At 32.2% G+C, this 19,263-nt stretch overlaps 3 protein-coding genes across 4 annotated transcripts; 2 read left to right on the forward strand and 1 right to left on the reverse strand.

Moving 5' to 3' along the window:
- Positions 1 to 1,873: 1,873 nt before the first annotated feature.
- On the forward strand, positions 1,874 to 6,216 carry LOC106776959 (acetylornithine deacetylase). The gene is made up of 10 exons (XM_014664443.2): positions 1,874 to 2,295; positions 2,381 to 2,625; positions 2,780 to 2,888; positions 4,625 to 4,763; positions 4,837 to 4,894; positions 4,978 to 4,995; positions 5,183 to 5,305; positions 5,488 to 5,641; positions 5,726 to 5,759; positions 5,843 to 6,216. The coding sequence occupies exons 1-10, from the start codon at positions 1,972 to 1,974 to the stop codon at positions 5,944 to 5,946; spliced, it is 1,308 nt and encodes a 435-aa protein (XP_014519929.1). The 5' UTR covers positions 1,874 to 1,971; the 3' UTR covers positions 5,947 to 6,216.
- Positions 6,217 to 7,660: 1,444 nt separating this feature from the next.
- Positions 7,661 to 10,635, reverse strand: LOC106778101. The gene is made up of 9 exons (XM_014666015.2): positions 10,154 to 10,635; positions 9,727 to 9,878; positions 9,540 to 9,635; positions 9,385 to 9,447; positions 8,850 to 8,918; positions 8,605 to 8,707; positions 8,428 to 8,499; positions 8,101 to 8,189; positions 7,661 to 7,993 (listed from the first exon to the last, which is right to left on the reverse strand). Exons 1-9 carry the CDS (start codon positions 10,476 to 10,478, stop codon positions 7,847 to 7,849), a joined length of 1,116 nt encoding a protein of 371 aa, XP_014521501.1. The 5' UTR covers positions 10,479 to 10,635; the 3' UTR covers positions 7,661 to 7,846.
- A 5,653-nt stretch (positions 10,636 to 16,288) lies between these two features.
- Positions 16,289 to 18,458, forward strand: LOC106777328 (transcription factor bHLH18). Of its 2 annotated transcripts, XM_014664903.2 has the most exons (5): positions 16,289 to 16,313; positions 16,448 to 16,512; positions 16,599 to 17,141; positions 17,427 to 17,780; positions 17,918 to 18,458. In XM_014664903.2, the coding sequence occupies exons 2-5, from the start codon at positions 16,474 to 16,476 to the stop codon at positions 17,993 to 17,995; spliced, it is 1,014 nt and encodes a 337-aa protein (XP_014520389.1). In that variant the 5' UTR covers positions 16,289 to 16,313; positions 16,448 to 16,473; the 3' UTR covers positions 17,996 to 18,458. The 2 variants fall into 2 exon arrangements, with proteins under 2 accessions (XP_014520389.1, XP_022631367.1); XM_022775646.1 differs by lacking the exon at positions 16,289 to 16,313 and having other exon boundaries at positions 16,350 to 16,512.
- Positions 18,459 to 19,263: the final 805 nt, after the last annotated feature.

The following is a 19,263-nucleotide window of genomic DNA, read 5'->3' on the forward strand; positions in this document are numbered from 1 at the left end:
AGATGTAGATACTGTATTTTTATTATAAAAGAAATAGATGTGTGGTTTTGTAAAAATGGAGATGTATTTGAGAATAGGACAGATTGTATATAATTAACGTTACCCTGTCGCGGTCCCCGCGAAAACCATAGGAGCGCAGGACAGCCAGCTAAGAGGAGCACATATATTTATGGACTCTGTCTACATCACTCTTCAACCTTCATTTCCCACCTTAATTATTGGTCCCCCTTTTCTCTTCTCTTCTCTTCTCTTCTCTTCTCTTCTACCCTCTGCTTTATTACCACCATTCTCAAACATCTTCACATCTCATAAACCATGCTTTCAGTGTCTGTCCTGTCCAAAAGAATATTAACCCACCCAGGTTACTTTTTTAGGAATTTAAACCTGACATATAAAAAAAACTATATTTTTTTATAAAGCTACTCTGCATGCATGCACATCTTAGTAAATCTATTAATGTTAAATTAATGATTATGGTTATTATATTAGGTGGAGGTTTAGTCGTGGTCAGAGTCTGGGCTCGTATACCCAGTCAGTCATCACAGATCGATAATCATTGCCCTTTCCTTATGCTTACCTTGCCTGCATATCTGCATGGAACCCTGTCACTCTCCTTTTTTTTTTTCTTTTTTTTTTTTTCTAAACAATTGACTGTTCTTAACAGTGACACTTCCCGCACAGAAATAGACGTAAACATATACTTTGCATACATTCACATTTCTCTTCTCACTCAGAATATGACAATGCCCGCTTGGTCTTTTTCAATTTTCAATTCACATACTTTATTTATTTTTTTATTTATTTATTGCTTCTGCCCAACCTCTCTTTCTACCTATCATCTTCATTATATTCTACCTATTATTTATATTTACTTACCCAACCTTAATGTATTTTTAACCTTTTCTTAAAACGGTTATAAAACCGATAAAATAACTTTGTGTTCCATTTCACATAATAAACTAATTTGTTTTATCATTCTTAATTTTAAAAGACTCTTATAATTTCATGTTAAATTATTTTTAAATAAAGTTATAATATCATAAAATAAAATGAGTTTTATCACAACCAGTATCAAAGTCATCATTCCCAATTTGTTATTTTGAAAAACCGTTTCATAAAATAACTTTGTGTTAGTGAGTAGTTATTTTTTCATCTAAAAACTTGTTAAGTTTTGAAATTTGTTTTCAAAGCACGGGTTTTAAATTCTAAATAAATAAAAATAAAGTATTTAAAAAAATTTTAAAATTCCTATGCACCCTAATATTTAGAAATATAGTCACATATTGTTTCCTACAACATTTTTTTTTTGAGGTTCGCATGAAATAAAATACCAGGTGCTAATATCTGAATACCCTTCAGACATTAATCCAGTTTAATAATGGTATTTCACTTTAAGTTAAAAAAATCTTATTAGTAAACAATTATTTCAAAATATATAAACTTTAAAATAATGTAAGACGCTTTTGATTGAATTTGTATAACATAAAATAGTTTACAATTGATTGATAATTCGAATTTCATAAAATATATATATATATATATATATATATATATATATATATATATATATATATATATATATATATATGTATATATATATTTGTGAAATGAAAGGAATAACGAATATACCTGGTTTTTGACAAAAGATGTATTATAATAAAATTGAATCCCATAATATTTAAAAAGTCTAAATAGTTCAGATAGAGCTTTTTGTTTATTACTTTATCTTCCGAATTTGAAACCTGATTACTAGATGGGCTGGAATGGATATTCATTGTATTGGCCCATTATATGCTGCTCTGGGTCATGAATTCAAGGTGGGCCACCGGAGTCCAAGAACGAAGTGTGCACCGAAACCGAACGAGGAGCAGAATAACGTAACGTAACAAACAATTAGGAATGGAATAAGAGTGTAAGAAGAAGAGGAAAACTGAAAGAGGAAGAAGAGAAGAGAAAGGTTTTGGAAATTCCATGGCGGAGTTGTTAGCAACATTAGGGGATCTGGAGAGGGACTCATTCGTGCCTCTTCTCTCCAAGCTGATTGGGGAATCAAAGCACGTGCAGAACAACCCACCGGAGCTCGTTCCCGAAGAGGACAGAGTCGTGAAACACGTGTTGGACGTTCTATTGCCCTTCAGCACCACCACCGGCGGCGGTCCCTTGCTCCTCAACCACGTCACCTACACTCCCGGACGGGGGAACCTCATCGTCGAGTACCCCGGCACCGTTCCCGGCAAAATCCTCTCCTTCGTCGGTTGCCACATGGACGTCGTCACAGCCAATCCCAACGATTGGGTATCCATTCATTCTTTCTTATTTTGTGCCATTTACCATCTCACATCATCACCATTACACTCGTAACCATTTCGATTTGATGCAGGATTTTGATCCGTTTTCACTGAGCATTGATGGGGATAAGCTTCGGGGTCGTGGAACTACTGATTGTCTGGGTCACGTGGCACTTGTCGCGGAACTCATGAAAAAGCTCGGGCAGACCAAGCCGAATTTGAAATCAACTGTTGTTGCTGTTTTTATAGCCAACGAAGAGAATTCTTCAATTACTGGTATTGGTGTGGATGCGCTTGTCAAAGACGGTCTTCTCAATAAGCTGAAGAATGGCCCTCTGTAAGTCTTTGTTATCTCGTTAATGCGTGTCTAAATTAAAATTAAAGAAATTCGTAAGTAACTCTGAATTGATCTCTTTAAAAAACGTTATTAGCGATTTCACTTCCACTTTTAATATTTCTGCTAGTTTTAATTCTGTGCAGTTTCTGCTCAGGTACTGGATTGACACGGCAGATAAACAACCATGTGTAGGGACTGGTGGTATGATACCTTGGAAACTTCAGGTCACGGGGAAGCTCTTTCACAGTGGATTAGCTCATAAAGTATGCTCTTACATTATTGCCTACAATCATGTTCTTATTTTCTGAGCAATTATATTTTCTGTCTGATAAAGTCTTCACATAGTATTGACAAAGTTCTCTGTGCTGATTATCCAAGAGGCTAGCACAATGTGACTGATCCAATCATAATTGCTTCTTGAACTCTGCTTTTGTTTATGATTGCGTCCATGCCCGTTTTTTGGGGAACGGATGAAGTATGTTCCTCTGAACCCCTGCCCCAAAATTGTTTTACAATGAAAAATCTTTAAACATTTGAAATTAAAAGAATGCCTTGTGAACATGGCCATTTACCACTGGAATCCGTAAAAAACAAAATGCTCTGCTTTAGTTCAGAAGGTAAGCAAATATGAAATATAATAAGTGTTTTCCTCTATAAAGGCATGTCAAAAGTGAGCAATCATAGCAAACTTGAAGCTAGTAAAATATTTGGGAATTGTTTGATACTTAGACTTATTAGATAGTGATTCGGTTGTGCAGAAATGCTACAGCTCAAATTAATTTCAGCTTCACATTTATGCTTAGTAATAGTTTTCACTTGATTAACTTGAAGTATCCATGATCTGTCCCTTGGAGCTGAAAACTATGGGAGTAACTGCACAATACAAATATGTTTTTACGTTTATTTTAATATTAAATTTTGTCATCTGCCCATTGTAAGGCCAAACTTGCTTCAGATATGTTGCAGTAGCTGTCTTGGTCTTGTAGCAATATATATTTTAATGTAAGTCTGTAATTCAACAGATTAGAGGACCTTTACCAGTGCTATGCAGTGATAGAAGCCAACAAATAATAATGCATTCTATTACCTCATGTCTATTTATTATGCATTAGAGTATTAATATGCTTACATTGTTTGTTAAGGAAAGAATTTTAGTTTAGCTTATGTGCAAATTCTTAACATTATTAAAATTTAGAATGCTGGGAAAGCAATGAAACAAATCACTGGGGATTTTAAATTTTAATTCTATCTTTTATTCACCACCAGGTCATGTTAAGTAGACTTTTGATTGTTTGAGTGTTATGGGTAGCCATGTATTCACCATCTAGACTAGTCTTAAGACATGTAACTTGTTTGGGCTATACGAACTGCATCCTGGGGTCAAAAGTATTGGTTGGTTTTTAAGGTGTCAGAACCTCCGGGCTAGTTTATGGCGTGATTGGTTTGGATTTAAAGGGTTAGGTAGTGGGCATCTGGAAGAGTTATAACTGAGGTTTGATGAGGGCTGTACTGTGGTTTCATTTGTCGATATTTAGGGTATGCTTATTTGAGCACAAAATAAGCAAAAATATGGTAAAGTAGTGAGGTAAAAATTTAGCTATAGTACTTTATACATGGCATAACAAAAATGTGGGACCACTGGAAGAGGATTACTACTCTGGCACTCTAGCCCAACGATATTTGGTAGATACTGCCTATTTTCTGCTTTTGAGTAAAAAGTTAAATATTTCTGTTTTATTACAGTATAAACCTTTGCTTTCACGTCCTACCTAATTATTGACAAAATTAATTAAGGAGCAGAAAATACTTTCGGCTGCATCCTGTGTTTGATTGTGTGTGTATCATGTTACAATTGCTGGGTATCACTCCTTCAGATATAAAGGAAATGCCAATACTATATATGTATTTTTCTTGTGTCATATTCCTGCTGCCTGAAAATTGGGCATATTTGTTATAAGTATCACAGTTGAAAACTTATTTTCCATTTGGCTACTTGTAGGCTATTAATGCATTGGAGCTAGGCATGGATGCTCTAAAGGAAATCCAGTCCCGATTTTACCGAGACTTCCCACCTCATCCTCAGGAACAGGTTTACGGGTTTGCAACTCCATCAACCATGAAACCAACCCAATGGAGCTGTAAGTTGTCTGCCTTTTGTTTTTATGAAGAACAAAATCTACACATTTCATAATTATTACATCCTTACTGCAGATCCAGGAGGTGGAATCAATCAAATTCCAGGGGAATGTACTATTTCAGGAGATGTCAGGTTAATTCTCCTCCTTGGAATTACCCTGTGCATTTATTAAGAATGGGATTGCATTACAGATATCTCTCGTTTGTTTGTTGCAGATTGACTCCATTCTACAAGTAAGCTACATCGTACAGTACGGTCAAATTTTTGGTTGTAAGGAAATTATACGGGTTCAATTTTTGTTCTTTATTGGTTTTACTAGCTTCTTGTAATTACAAATTATATATTTATAGGATGACAGTTTTCAGTTTTACTTATTTTATGTAAATAAATATCATATCCAATACGTAATGCCTTGGTCAGTGTAAAGGATGTAATGAAGAAGCTGCAAGAATACGTGGACGACATTAATAAGAATATTCAGAAGCTAGAAAGTAGAGGTCCAGTTTCAAAATATGTCCTACCCGATGAAAACATAAGAGGAAGGTGAGACCTGTCTATCCTCCCTGACCTAGCAAATTCTGGTTTAGCGTTCAACTCCAAATAGTCAGCCATTTTACTTTAGAATCTTTAATCACTTGTATCTTGTTCGATCTCTTGATTGGGTCGTTTTCTTCGAACTTAAAGATTATCTGTTACTGATTAGAATTCCTTCCTCTTCTTTACAGCCTTACTTTAACTTTTAACGAGGCACTGTCTGGAGTTGCTTGTGATCTTAATTCTAAAGGTTTCCATGTTTTATGCAAAGCAACTGAAGAAGTAGTTGGGTACGTAAAGCCTTACTCGATTACTGGGAGTTTGCCTCTCATTCGGGAACTACAGGTGAAAGAGAAATACTCTCATTGGTTCATATAAAGCGTTTGTATTACATACATTGGATACTTAAGCTCCCTCTTTGTGTAACAGGAAGAAGGTTTTGATGTCCAAACATCTGGCTACGGTATGAGATGCCTAAGAATAATTTGATGCATATTGAATTTGGAAGTAATTAAAGTACCTTATTGTATTTAACGTTATGTCCAGGCCTAATGGCTACTTACCATGCTGCGAACGAGTACTGCCTTTTCACGGATATGTCCCAAGGATATCGGGTCTTTGCCAGAATCATCTCTCAACTGGAAGATTGAGAAAAATTATACTGCTGCTCCATGGGCTGTCAAGAGGTTACTCACTTCTTCATCCCCTCATACACTTCTCCGGCCACCTTTTTTACACAAATGACAGCAAATACCAACAAGGTTCTACACAAATGCTTTGTCTTGCCTAGCGTTTTCTTTAAACATCAAATACATGCAAGTAAATTACTTTTGTATTTTAGTCTCGAGATTACATTTAAAAAAATATATTTATTTCATATATTTATAAACATATAAATACTATAATTAAAACTCATAATAGCTTGTTAACATTTACATTATACTTTAAATTTATGATAAATAATTTACATTATGAGCAGTATTTTAAGATTTGGACCAGACTAGTTCGTTCAATCAAAACTGGATCTAGGACCGATATTATACCTTAGATTGAAAACGGACAACTTCCTGCACGTCCATAATTTTAGCATGTACTCAAATTTTTGTATTCCGGCCGGAATGGAAGAAGTCATTTTTCATCTTATATTATAGAATGCATAATTTAAAAAGTATATTTTTTATAATTTGGTATATATAATTTAGAATGTTTTTTTTTTAATTTTATTTTTCAAAATATACAATACAGAATACAAAAAGTTATATTTTAAATTATATAATCTGAAATATAAAAGTGTGTAGTTGCGGCAGATTCTAGAAAAAAGTTGTCTTAAAATTGTTATTATCTAGTATTTTTACCCATGGATACACCGGAGTCATTTAACGTATAATATATCTATTATTGATGAGATGATATTTTGACAATATTTTTTTACAACATTTTGATACTATTTACGTGTCATTAGTTTAGTTTATGTTGATGTTTATGATTATAATTATCGATTTGAATAATTTTAGACCAATTATAAAATGATATGTAGATTATGTTAATATATTGTCAAAATATCATTGATAAACATAGTTTGTAGGTTAAAGAAAATACAATAGCATTATGAATCATATTTTATTTGAATAGTGGTAGTAATAATTAAAAAAAAATCATGAACTTGATAACTCATTCGTTCGGTTAATTGGATACATATAATTAAATATGATAAATATAATTAAATACTTATAACTAAAGTATTTAATTGACGAAAGCCCTTAATAGTAATACGAGTTTACCAATTTCCCTAATAAAAAACGTGCTGCATCCATGCAGTGTTTCTCTATGGTTGTGCTGCGTTCTCTTTAGGCATCGCTCTTGAGTCTCTCTTCTCATCATTTCTCTCCCCGATATGCAAATTTCATTTATCGCAACATCTCGTCAATTCTCCAACTCAATCTCTCCATACCCTTCAATTGCTAAAATTTTACCAACAACCAAACTAATTCTTTCAATAAAGTCTATGCCAGATTTTATTTATATATTGATTCGGTTTAATCATTAATATAATATTCAATCAGTGATTCATTAATTGTTTTTACTTACGAGTAATTTCGTTAAAAAAAAAACTTAGCTTTTGGCATTAAAAAACATATGCTCGTGATTGACAGCCATCCCCCTTTCAAATTCTCCAAATACTTTTCCATTTGTTTTCATCCTTACCTTTATTTTTCTTGTAAAATAGACCTCTTCCTTTATTATTATTGCTTTTTACGTTCTGTTTAGCGGTTGCGTTTTAAGGGTATTTAGGTAATTAAAAGAGAATGTGTTTAACGATTATAGGGAATACGTTTAGCAATTATCCATGTTATAAACCTCGTATCGCTGACAAAAAGAACCAACATTTTTATTATGGGGCAAAAAAGGTCACAACTCTTATTTAGAAAATTCTGTAAACAAAACCTTATTATTCTGTATGTACGAGACAAAAACTAAAATGAGTATACATATATTCTCTTTATAATATACACTTCTTTTTAACCAAAAACAGTGATAATATTTCAAAATCTAGTTGGTGTTTTTTTCTTCTAATTTTAACTGTTGGATTCTCTGACGTAGTCTACGCCGGTGGTCATGTATCTTCCAAAGCCCATGTCCCAATATCACAGTGGAGTATATGCCATGTGTGATAATCGGAGCAAGAATGTTATCAGTCTGTCACGTTGCATTCCAACCAGAAAATAAATAAATAAAAATTAGTTTTTTTAACTCTTAAACCCAAAATAATTGTGAAATAAATAAAATTTCAAGTTAAAGATTACCTGGATCCACTCCAGACCTAGGTACAGGGCTAGTAATCCTTCCAGAAGTGGAGAATAGATTTTTTTCATTTGCCGTTTCTCATACCAGGCTGCAAACCAAAATTAGAATGATTCAGATCAAGATATCACAGCTAGAAAATGATAAATGATGTTGCTCATAGGCATTTTCTTGATCAAATCTTCGCTTAGAAAAGATGAAAAATTGTTTTCATGGAAACAACAATATAAATCTGTTGACAGAACTGTAATTCACACGTTTAGAATGATTAAAAATAAGGAAGATGTGAATTGATTCTAAAAGTCTGCTAAAGGAGAAAAGAACTGAACCTTCAAACAGCTTTTTCAAATCTTGACGACCAGAGCGAGACTGTGTAACAGGTGCAACAACATACGTAGGATCTGAAAGAGAAAGAAAAAAGGAGAACCATCATTAGGAGAGGCCATCGTTAATCAGACTGAAAACATAATAGGGAAAGTTTAAAAAGGGAAATCAAAAAAAGTGACCTTTAGGAGAGGCAGCCATGTAATAGAGAGATCCAGTAAGGACAGCTGTAAGAACTGCTGCAAATGCCTGAGCAAATGGAACAAATGGAGGCAGCACACCAGTCTACATTTTACCATACAAAAATCATAAGTTAGCCTTTTGAATCAAACTTTTAGCTTTGAACATAAAAGGAAACTGAATAATGGGTTGTCAAGGAACCAAATTTATCATTGCACCAAGACAAGTTAAGATATGGTACACATACCAATGATGCCATTCCTTGAGCATCTGTTACAAGATTACTGCCTCTTAAGAATATATCAGCCAATGCCCCCTGTAGAATTGCAATCATAACTTATTAGACGCACATATATAGTGTCCTATGCAGAAAACAATGACTATAAAGCCTGCAATTTTTTTCTTTTATTTTTACCATAAAGCTCTAGTATGAAGCAGACAAAATGAATTTAGTGATTTTAATTTTATTTTGACTATCTCTAAGATGAGTTGTCCAACCTAAAACTTTAAGACTTAATGTTTGTAAACTTTGTTTTTCTTATATACTTTGTAAACTGTTTACCGGGCATTATACTATAGAGTTCAAGTTCAAATATAGAATCCAGCTACACTTGAACAGTCCTCCATCTTAGGCAGTACCAGATCTAATTCGTCTGCATGCATTTATTCATAATTGAATTATTCATCATAGGTACATTAAACACAAAAGACATTTCATTATTCCCAATTTTAAGCTTATGCAAAGATTAATCAAAACCAGAGGCAGAAGCTCCTAAACAAACCTGAACAGCAGCCCTGTAGAAGAGCTCCTCTCCAACTGAACTCGCAGCAACCATCAGTATAAACTGCATGGAACATTCAATTAGATCCTTCTTCGTCATAGAACTAGATTCCAAACAATTCACAGTGCCAAAGCAAGCAAGTTTCATCAAATTACCTGCCAAGGGGACATCCCATAGAAAAAACTCCACAGTTCTTCATCCTCAACATCTCTGATGGCACGGGCATGGGGTGATAGCTTCACAACTTCATCCTATTAGTTAACATGTCAACTCGTTACTTTGAGCTTTCAAAATGAGGAAAGTTTAGTTTCACAAAGGCTTAATTCGTGTGAACAAACTTACATCGAGTATAAACAAAAGGGCCATAATTGGAGGAGCTGCATATCCAAACCCTTCCAAAATGGCATCTAACGATAGATGGAAACCCCCCAGAGAGTCAATTCCTGTAATCGAACAGATAAAACTCCCCGCAACAGCCATGGCACCATAAATCCCTGCAACAAGGAACTCATCACAATCAACCCATGCTAGAAAAAGTAAAGTTCCACTCACAAATAAAATCTAATTTCCTTTTTCCCGAATGGAAAATTCATTAATTCGATTGATTTGAAGAGAATCTTCCAACACTTTTACTTCATGTGCTACACAACAAAGCAACTCTCTGCTTCAGTTCAAAGAAAGTAAAAGGGTAGCAGAAAAGTTCAGAAGTTTGGTACTGATTAGATTTGAAAAGTTTAGCGTGATGTCGTCATAACTGAGCTAAACTCACCGATGCCATAACTGAGTCTGACGACAGCACCAATCTTTTCCCAAACGGGAAAGTCGGCATCGTTGAAAGTGCTGCGGTTGAATGTGGTGACCTCCATGGCAGGTGTAGTGAACCCAGTTCGAGCCTTTCCATCATCGATTGCATCGCCGCTTCTCTCCGCCGAAGCCTTGACACAACGCACCGAAAGCTTAGGCGCGTCGAAACAGACGTTGTTCTTCTTCTTCCTGGGCTGAAATTCACAGAGCTTGGAGCAGTGAGCAAGTGCTGCAGGAAGAGATGAAGTTGAACTCGAAGGCGAAGGAGTGAGCCACAGAGACAGCTCCATCAACAACAAGGACAAGGATTGCTCAGAAGGAGGAAAGAGAAGTAAAGGTATGAGATTTGGCGTTGTTCATTAATTACCAGCGAGGTTGTAACTTGTAACATACAATAACATATGACAGCATCTCCTATATTGTTATACAAATGTTTGTGTGTTGTATCTCTGTGGGTGTGGTTTATATGAGTCGTGAGAAGAGAGAAGCTGATTTGAAGATGGAGTGGTCAACTTGGACAAGATTGATTAGAATATCCCAACAACCAACCACACTCTGCCATGTGGAGATAACGTTGGCAACTCTCCAGTTACGTGAAATTCCATGATTTTTTCTGGTTTTCCATTTATGTTGTAGCCACCAACTAATTTTACATTTTCTTTTTCATTTCCGTGCTGCTAAGTTTAAACCTACCTTAAGTAAGGTAATACATTCTACCAGTTCTATAATCTACCTTCTTTCGTAAAGCTTTCTCCCACTTCTTTCACATTTCTCCTAATTCATGAGTAATGGAGAACAGTGATAGAATTCACCCTTCATTAACAAAAACGCAATACAGTGAAATCTTTTAATACTATTATGCGGAAGGATAATGATATTTAGATAACACTTTTTTTTTTATAATATTTGAACATTGATTATCGATATGTGATTGATCAAAAATTACTTTACAATTATGTTTATGATTATTATTATTGATTGTAGAATAATTTTTGACCAATCACATATTGACACGTAATCAATATTCAAATGTTATCAAAAAAATATTATTTAAATATCATTATCCTATGTTGAATTACTTATAAAAAAAATGGGTTTAAATCTACTTCAACCCTAAAAGAAAATTTACATTTCAAATATATATTACAATTTGGAGTTAGCGTACTAGATTTTAAGCTTAATTATAACTATGATATCTTATTAAAAAAGTGAATTTTAAATCTCGACTCCAAAATAAAGTTTATATTATAATTTGATTTTTTCATTAATCTGCATCTAGCTGATGTCGTGTTTGCTGGAATGACACATTTTCTTTCTATTGAAAAATCTGCATTATTGAAAATATAATTAAATTGAGACGTGCCTAACTATCTGGGAAAATTAAATTTAATGGGACAAAATCTGTAAGAAAGAAATCTTTACAAGCAAAAGCAACTAGAATTCTCAATTATTAACCATCTATTGGGTTTCAGTTGTTTTTGTAATTGGCGGTTCTCACTGTTCTAATTAAAATTTTAACAGCAAAGCTAAGATTATTCATATATTAGTGATTGATATTTAAGATATATCAAGTAGATAAATTTAATTCCGTGGTCGCCAAATAAGTTTCTACAAACAAACCTTCATGAATCCATGTTGTCTTTTTCCTTATATGGCCGAACAACCACAAAAAAACACAAGAGTTAACATAGATTTCAACTTCAACGTGGCAAGGTCCAAGCTACGTTTTAGATTTTCATGTTGTCAATTACTGAGAATATTATGACGTTTTTCTAGAGACAAAAAAAAAAGTGTATGTATAATAGACAATATAATAAAAGAATGAGATGGAAAAAAATACAAAAAAAAAAAAAATAGACTCATACTTAAATTCTCACAGTTAAATTATCTGGTTAATTTAAATTAGTAACTTTATACATTGATTTTCTACTCTAGGAATATACATAAACTTGAATTATTTAAACACTGGTTATATTTGATAACATCGTTATTTAAACATTTTCAGTTACGTGATGGACTTAAATTCTAACATTCATTTCCGTTTGTATGTATGACATGATTAGGCATTTTATTAAGACGCTTTAGTAAATTGAGACCGCAATAAATTAAGATTATAAAAGGAAGTGTATAATTATGTTTAAAAATAAGTGTTGTTTTTATTGATTATAAAATACATAATTGAACTTTTAGGTCACAAAATTCTTAACACCTTTTCATACACATGCTGTAACGAAAGAAAGACATAAAATGTGGCCCAAATGAATGAAATTCAGACTGCTTGTCAAATCTGGCGTAGAAAACAGCCCAAATCAAACCTTTTAAATAATCACAAATGTCCTTTAAATGTTCTTAGTAATTAATTCCTGCACCCCCGTCAACTTGATAAAATGACCATTTTACCCTTATAAAAGTGACTTCCAAACTATAAATTCCGGAACAATATTTTCAGAATGAAATTTTCTGAAACGGAATATCCAGAATAAAAAATTGTCCAAATATACATAGATAGAAAGATATTGAGGTAAAATGGATAATTTTTTTTATACATTTGAAGGTACAATGGATTTCCAATTTAATATAAAATAGATTATTTAAAGGAATTTAGATGGTTGAGGAATAAAGGAAGATATTGAATAATGAAGTATTGAAGTAACCCAATGCAATAGTTATTATTATATTTTGTTTCCTTGATAAACACTAAACAACTAAAAGAAGGAATTTTTACAATGTGTAAATAATTTAAATTAACTTTTCGAATTAATTCAGCCAAATCAGGTCATGAAAATCATTTCCTCTCTATTCATAGTATTTCACTCATACTAATTTCTTTAATTAATGGAAAACAATCGAGTATTAATCAGTCTAGTACTGTCTAAATCTCTTATTTTTCTCATTTTGACCAATGTTTTATTTTCATTTTCCTTTCAAATTAATTTAATTTTAGTTTCAAAATTGACCACAATCTTCAATGTTTGACCATTTTTATACCCACATTTACAAAATTTCATTAGTATGATTGAAAATCAAAGTTTGCAAGATGCTATTAAATAATAAATAAATATCTTATATTAATTTTTCAATTTTAATTGTATCAGTTTGTTTTCAATTTTGATTATATTATAGCTGTATTATCAGTTATTAGTTATAACTAAATTTATTATTTGGTTTTCTTTAAATAGACGTAAATCTCGAAGTGTAAAAATTAATAAAAATATCTGTTTTATCTATTTCTTTCTATTGTGCAAAAATGAAATTTAATAAATTAACATATTAAAAAACTTCTTAAATTGAAGTTACCAAAACCAAAGTTATCTTATGTTAGGAACTAAAAGTGCTATTAGACATTTTTCATATACCATGTCATCACAGCAAAGCATGGATTGAATATTGCTATAGTAGATTCACTGGATTGCTATAGCATGAATATCTTATGTTGTATTCATGTGTTCATTTCTTTTCTATTTTCATGTATTAATTCTCTAATTGAATCAAGATCTGATAAAGATTAGCAGTTAAGTACAGACAAACGGAGACTAAATATGGAGTCATAGTTGCACGATGTTTGAAACTGTATGTTATGTATGGACTAATTTTTCCACAGAATCTTAAATAGATATATAATTCAACAGCTAATTTCTCCAGTCTGTGATACAGTTGGGTTGAAGCAATTTATTTATATGAGAGATGTTCTTTCTAATCTTTTCTAGATATGAATTCAAAAATAAAGTATAACGTGAATTTAATTATAAACTTTATGTCAACAAGTGTCATAAAAATAAACCATTAAAAAGGTTTGAGAATTATGTTTAGTTCCAAATAATGAAAGTTCCATCCTAAACACATATAATTTGTTAGAGAGTATTACTAAGAAAAATAAAATGATAACTATGTATATTTTTTCAAACTATTTTAAAAAATATGTTTTATCTTTAACTATGTATATCATAAGTTAACTTGTTTGATATCATTGAGCTTGTTATATCAATTTAATTACTAATTAAAAAAATATAATTAATGTTGTGAATATTACTATCCCAAAATTCTTTAAAATATGTTAAATATCATAATTAAAATTTACTTCTAGTTACAAAAAACAAAGCTTTTCGATTAAGTGTTTAATTTATATTAGCAAAAAACCGAAAAGGTATTAAAAACTAAACCGAAATTATTTAATAAAATCAGTCAAAAGATGTAAAATAAAAATAAGAGAACATGATTAGTTATTGAATCAAATATTAATAAAAGAGAATTACATATTTTTAATCATTATAACTTTGTATTTTTTAAATTTATTTAAATTTTTATAATTTAAATTAAATTTCAATTAACATTTTGGTAAAAAGGATATTCTTCATTATGATTTAAAACAGTTATAATTTCTTGGTAAAAATATTTAATAAAATAAAAATAAATAATTGTGTTAGCTATCAATATTTTTATCACTGACTAATAATCAAAATTGGTGATCGTTTGCGTGTGTTGAGAGTTGTATTGGGTGATTTGGAAAAAATTTCACTCTCATCATTCAATTTTTCTAGAAATGAAACTGGATTTGACATTATTAAATACTGTACCAACAAGTTTACTATATATAATAATTTTCATCAAAACCAAATCAAAGTTAAGATTTACGAAAAGAATAAAAGATATTAGAAAATAGACTTTAAAGTTTAACTCAGGATTTTAAAAGAATAAAAGATATTATGGATTTTAAATTTAATCTTTAATGGATAGGAGACTTCCAATAATATATAAATGACGAGAAATATGTATTTATACTTGTTTAAGTTATGATAAATTTCATCGTCATTAAAAAGAGAAAACTTGAAGTTTAGCTTAACATTTTTGAAATTTTGATCCACTTAGGTATATTATAATATTTGATAATTATGAGATGATTGAAAGCAAAGTTGAGATTCATTCGTCAGTAGGCTTACGCGAGCGATCATCGAATTCTGGTTTGAAAGTGATATACGAAAAACAAACGTGTAAGCTTAGAATGAATCATTGAGAAAAGACAAAAAAAAAAAGAAAAAAAAAGTGTGATGCTAATGAATAATCATAAAATTAAGAAAAGTGATAGTGGGTGTTCAAACAATAATAAAAAAAAATGAGGAAAGACATTTTCTTATGATTATATTTTATTTGAGAGGGAAATTGTCTGCGTTTTCTTTCCAGTTTGATGGGAGTGGGAAGGAACAAAGGGTTGGTACGCGTATCCACACCCTATATATGCTACTATTTATAAAATAAATACACTTACTGTAATAAAAAATATTTAATGACTTTAATCATTTTAAGATAATAAATTAGCCTTTGTTACCCGAACAGAGTAAATTAAATAATTAGAATAGGAAAAATCCTTGGTTTTTTCTTAAATTTAATGTTTTTTAATTTAACCATTCTATCATTCCAATTATTTCAAACATACTAACTTAGTGTGGTTTAAAAAGATAAGATAAATATATAAGATTTGTGTTTGCAACACAAACTCGTTTATTATTAAAATAAAAAACTTCTTTTAACAACATTTTTTTAATAATTTTTTGACAAAACTTGTGATTAGTCTGTTTTAAATATTTTTTAAATATAAATTTAAATAAATCAATAAAATAATAACATGTGTCTCATTATCAAAAAGTGTTCACAAAATATCATTCTCCCGTTCTCTTGTTAAAATTTCCTATCCTAGTTCTAAATTCTCTAAGTTAAATCAAAAGATATTTTTACTTTTGTATGAATAATGCGCGTGAAAAGAAAATGTGAAACTTTAAATGAAGATATTTATTAGAATGAATTGGTGGTAGAATAGCACAGTTTTCAGATGATATGAGAGGAAAATCTGCTGAAAATGTTTGGAAAAGAGAGGAAGATGAGGAAAATACATATGATGGAAAGAAAGAAGAACCCATAGTTTGACCAAATGTAAATGTGAGTGAAGACAGGGATCAGCCGCATTCAAAAGTCACCAACTGACCACCAAAGAACATGGGATACATTTTCACACGTGCTCCTTTTGACCCGAGTATGAAGCGTGTGCGCTCCCCCTTTATAAAACCTTTCCAACAACATCCTTTTACTCATCTCTTCTCTTCATTCTCCCCTTTTCTAATCTTCCATTCAAGGTACCATATTTTCATATTTCATTTATTACTTCTCCTCATCATTTTCATTTAACTCTACTGCCAAAGTTCATGTCTTCATCCTTTAATTATCTTCTGAAATATAATTACTTGATGTCTTGTTCACTCTCTTTCAGGCCTCTATAAACGAAGGAAACTCAAGATGATGGAAATCGCCTCCACCAATTACTTGCCTGAACTTGTAAGAATGCATAGGAACTCATCATAATTCACAAGCTTCTTAGCACACATAAGCAGAGAAAGTAATCTTAGTTTGAATTTTGACAGGAAATGGAGTATCCAACCTTTCTTGATCAGTACCAGATGGATTCTTTTGCATGCCCTCTCAATGATTTTGACTTCGAGTCTTTCTCCGGATCCCCAGAGAGCAATTCATCTTATCAGCTAAACTCTGAAACCATTCTAAATTGTTTCCCAGCTCAAAGTCCTGATCGGTCATTTACCCCTCCAAGACCAACCAAGAGGCTCAAGAACACATTCAATACCTTCAAAACTTGTGCCGGTGACTCAATTTCCCACAATGTTTCCGCTTCTCCTTCCTCCCAACTCATTTCTTTTGGCCACAACTTCCATCTAAAGCCTAAAAGCGAAAACCCGTCCAGTGAGAACATGGACTTTACAGACTTCGTTTCTCAAGGTTCATATCAGGACAAAACTTTCTTCAGTTCTGATAATCGAACCAACCAGGTTGGCTTAACCACTAGGAACCCAATCCAAGCCCAAGAGCACGTAATAGCTGAAAGAAAACGAAGGGAAAAGCTCAGCCAGAGGTTCATCGCTCTTTCTGCCGTCCTCCCTGGCCTCAAGAAGGTACTCTCAGCTTTACAATAATATTCTTTTTTATCTAGCCTCAAAAGTTTTGGTCACTTAGGTTACATCCTCATCAGGGCTATGCCATTACAAACCTTAGGTTCAGTGAACAAACTTTATCAGACCACCTGGCATACTACGTTAATTCAACTCTTATGCTAGATCCTGTCTGATCAAATCACAGTTACAATTTATGTATATGAAGAGCACACACGGTTGAAGAATTAACTTAAGTTAACCATGAATAAATGCTGAACTAAGTTATGTGGTTGGTTGCATGCACAGATGGACAAGGCTTCCGTGTTGGGAGATGCTATCAAGTATGTGAAACAACTACGAGAGCGCGTGCAAAATCTAGAGGAGAAAACAGCGAAGATCACAACCGGTTCTTCAGTCCTGGTGAAAAGATCTATTCTCTTTGCTGACGGTGAAAATTCTGACAGCCACTGCGCCAATTCACTCCCTGAAATCGAAGTAAGAGTTTCTGGGAAAGACGTACTCATCAGAACTCAAAGCGATAAACACAGTGGGCGTGCGGCAGTGATACTCAGCGAATTAGAAAAGCTTCATTTCATTGTCCAGAGTAGCAGCCTTTTGCCCTTCGGAAATAACAATATTGACGTAACTATTATTGCTCAGGTAAAAAATTTATTTTTTAGTACTCGTGAACAATACTCATGCAATGCAAGTGTTGTTTAGTTAATCACCATTTCAGACTACATAATAGTCTCTCGTAGCTACACCAAGACCAACATGGTATTTTTTCTTTCGTGCAGATGAAGGAAAACTACATGGCAGCAAAGGATCTCCTGGGAAGGTTACGAAAGGCTTTGAAGCAAGTTGATGGAGCCTAACTGTTCAAGGAATTTATATGTTTATGATGTTCATGACACAAGAATAAGTTTAGTGAATAATGATTTTAATCGCAGTGCTTTATTTTTCCTTTTTCCATCCATGAAGTGGATTCAGGAGTTATATATGAAGGGCCTGCGGAGTAGTTTGCATATAGTGTACATGGGTTTGTTCAGCTCTGAGTTGTGGGAATCTTGAACAGAAGCACACGGTGCCTAGGTTTTTTCTTCTGTTGCTTTTTGCGTAGTTGATTAATCGGCTACGTTACCCTACACCAGAATAGCATTTTCTGATCTTTGCTAGTTTTTTTCCCCTCTTCAAGACGGGTTTTTGAGAGGCTTTGACTTATCATATAGACCTCTTTCTTGTATTTTCTGAGCTTGTGAAAAAGGTTCTGGTTTGATTGATTCTAAATAGCAGACACGAATTTTAAATTTGTTCTTCTGTCGTTTTGTGTTTGGTTACTTTCTATATAAAATTCTTCTAATTGTAGCCGCGACAAGTTGCTATTATTTTCTTTCTTAAATTTATTTTAATTTAATTCTGTTTAGTTGCATATATCTTTTTTGTGGGTCAAGTTATATATATCTATATATCTTGCTTCGACATTCATCCATTGATATATTGTTTCGAAAATGACGGTTCTACACTCCAATTCATATTTACACAATCTAAAAAAAAAAAAATCTTGAATTACTTACTTCATTCTATTCTATGGCTAAGACGCTTTGTTTTTAATTCCTATACTTATAAGAATATACTTGTTTAGTTCTTATATATATTATCTTTAATTCTTTTGACTTTTTACTTGGAATAAAATTATGTGTAAAGATCAAACCTGGTTAAAATAATATGCGTAGCTATGTGGAAATTAAATGAATAATTGAATCTAAAGTATTATTGGTTCTAACTTTTCTTTGTAAAAAATAGAAAGTGTAGCAAGGAATTAAACAGAGGAAACTGGGAGCATATGAGATAAAATTGGAAATTAATAGAGGAAACGATTTTGGTCCCACCACAGATTATGCGATCTTCTTGCTAATCTGGTAACCATTTGAATATACTCATACCATTCTTCGATCTACATCTATGTTTAATTATTTCATATTATTATCAGTTTCATCATAATACTTCATGTTATTATATTATTATATTTAATTCATAAATCAATCTACAAGTCTTTTTGTCTTTTCTAGTCATTCCAGTTAAAAAACAAACGACAAAGCAAATTTTATATACACCTCACGACTAGTTGACTTTTAACTATTCC

This window comes from Vigna radiata, chromosome 11, assembly GCF_000741045.1.
Source record: "Vigna radiata var. radiata cultivar VC1973A chromosome 11, Vradiata_ver6, whole genome shotgun sequence".
Lineage (NCBI taxonomy): Eukaryota > Viridiplantae > Streptophyta > Magnoliopsida > Fabales > Fabaceae > Vigna > Vigna radiata.

Coding starts and splice junctions, on each gene's coding strand:
- LOC106776959 (XM_014664443.2), top strand. CDS start 1,972: ATGGCGGAGTTGTTAGCAACATTAGGGGATCTGGAGAGGGACTCATTC. Junction 2,889..4,624: donor ACAGTGGATTAGCTCATAAA/GTATGCTCTTAC, acceptor GGCTACTTGTAG/GCTATTAATGCATTGGAGCT. Junction 5,642..5,725: donor CTCTCATTCGGGAACTACAG/GTGAAAGAGAAA, acceptor TTTGTGTAACAG/GAAGAAGGTTTTGATGTCCA.
- LOC106778101 (XM_014666015.2), bottom strand. CDS start 10,478: ATGGAGCTGTCTCTGTGGCTCACTCCTTCGCCTTCGAGTTCAACTTCA. Junction 8,708..8,849: donor CTCAAGGAATGGCATCATTG/GTATGTGTACCA, acceptor GGTAAAATGTAG/ACTGGTGTGCTGCCTCCATT. Junction 8,190..8,427: donor TTTGAAAAAGCTGTTTGAAG/GTTCAGTTCTTT, acceptor TTTGGTTTGCAG/CCTGGTATGAGAAACGGCAA.
- LOC106777328 (XM_014664903.2), top strand. CDS start 16,474: ATGATGGAAATCGCCTCCACCAATTACTTGCCTGAACTT. Junction 16,513..16,598: donor CCAATTACTTGCCTGAACTT/GTAAGAATGCAT, acceptor GAATTTTGACAG/GAAATGGAGTATCCAACCTT. Junction 17,142..17,426: donor TCCTCCCTGGCCTCAAGAAG/GTACTCTCAGCT, acceptor TTGCATGCACAG/ATGGACAAGGCTTCCGTGTT.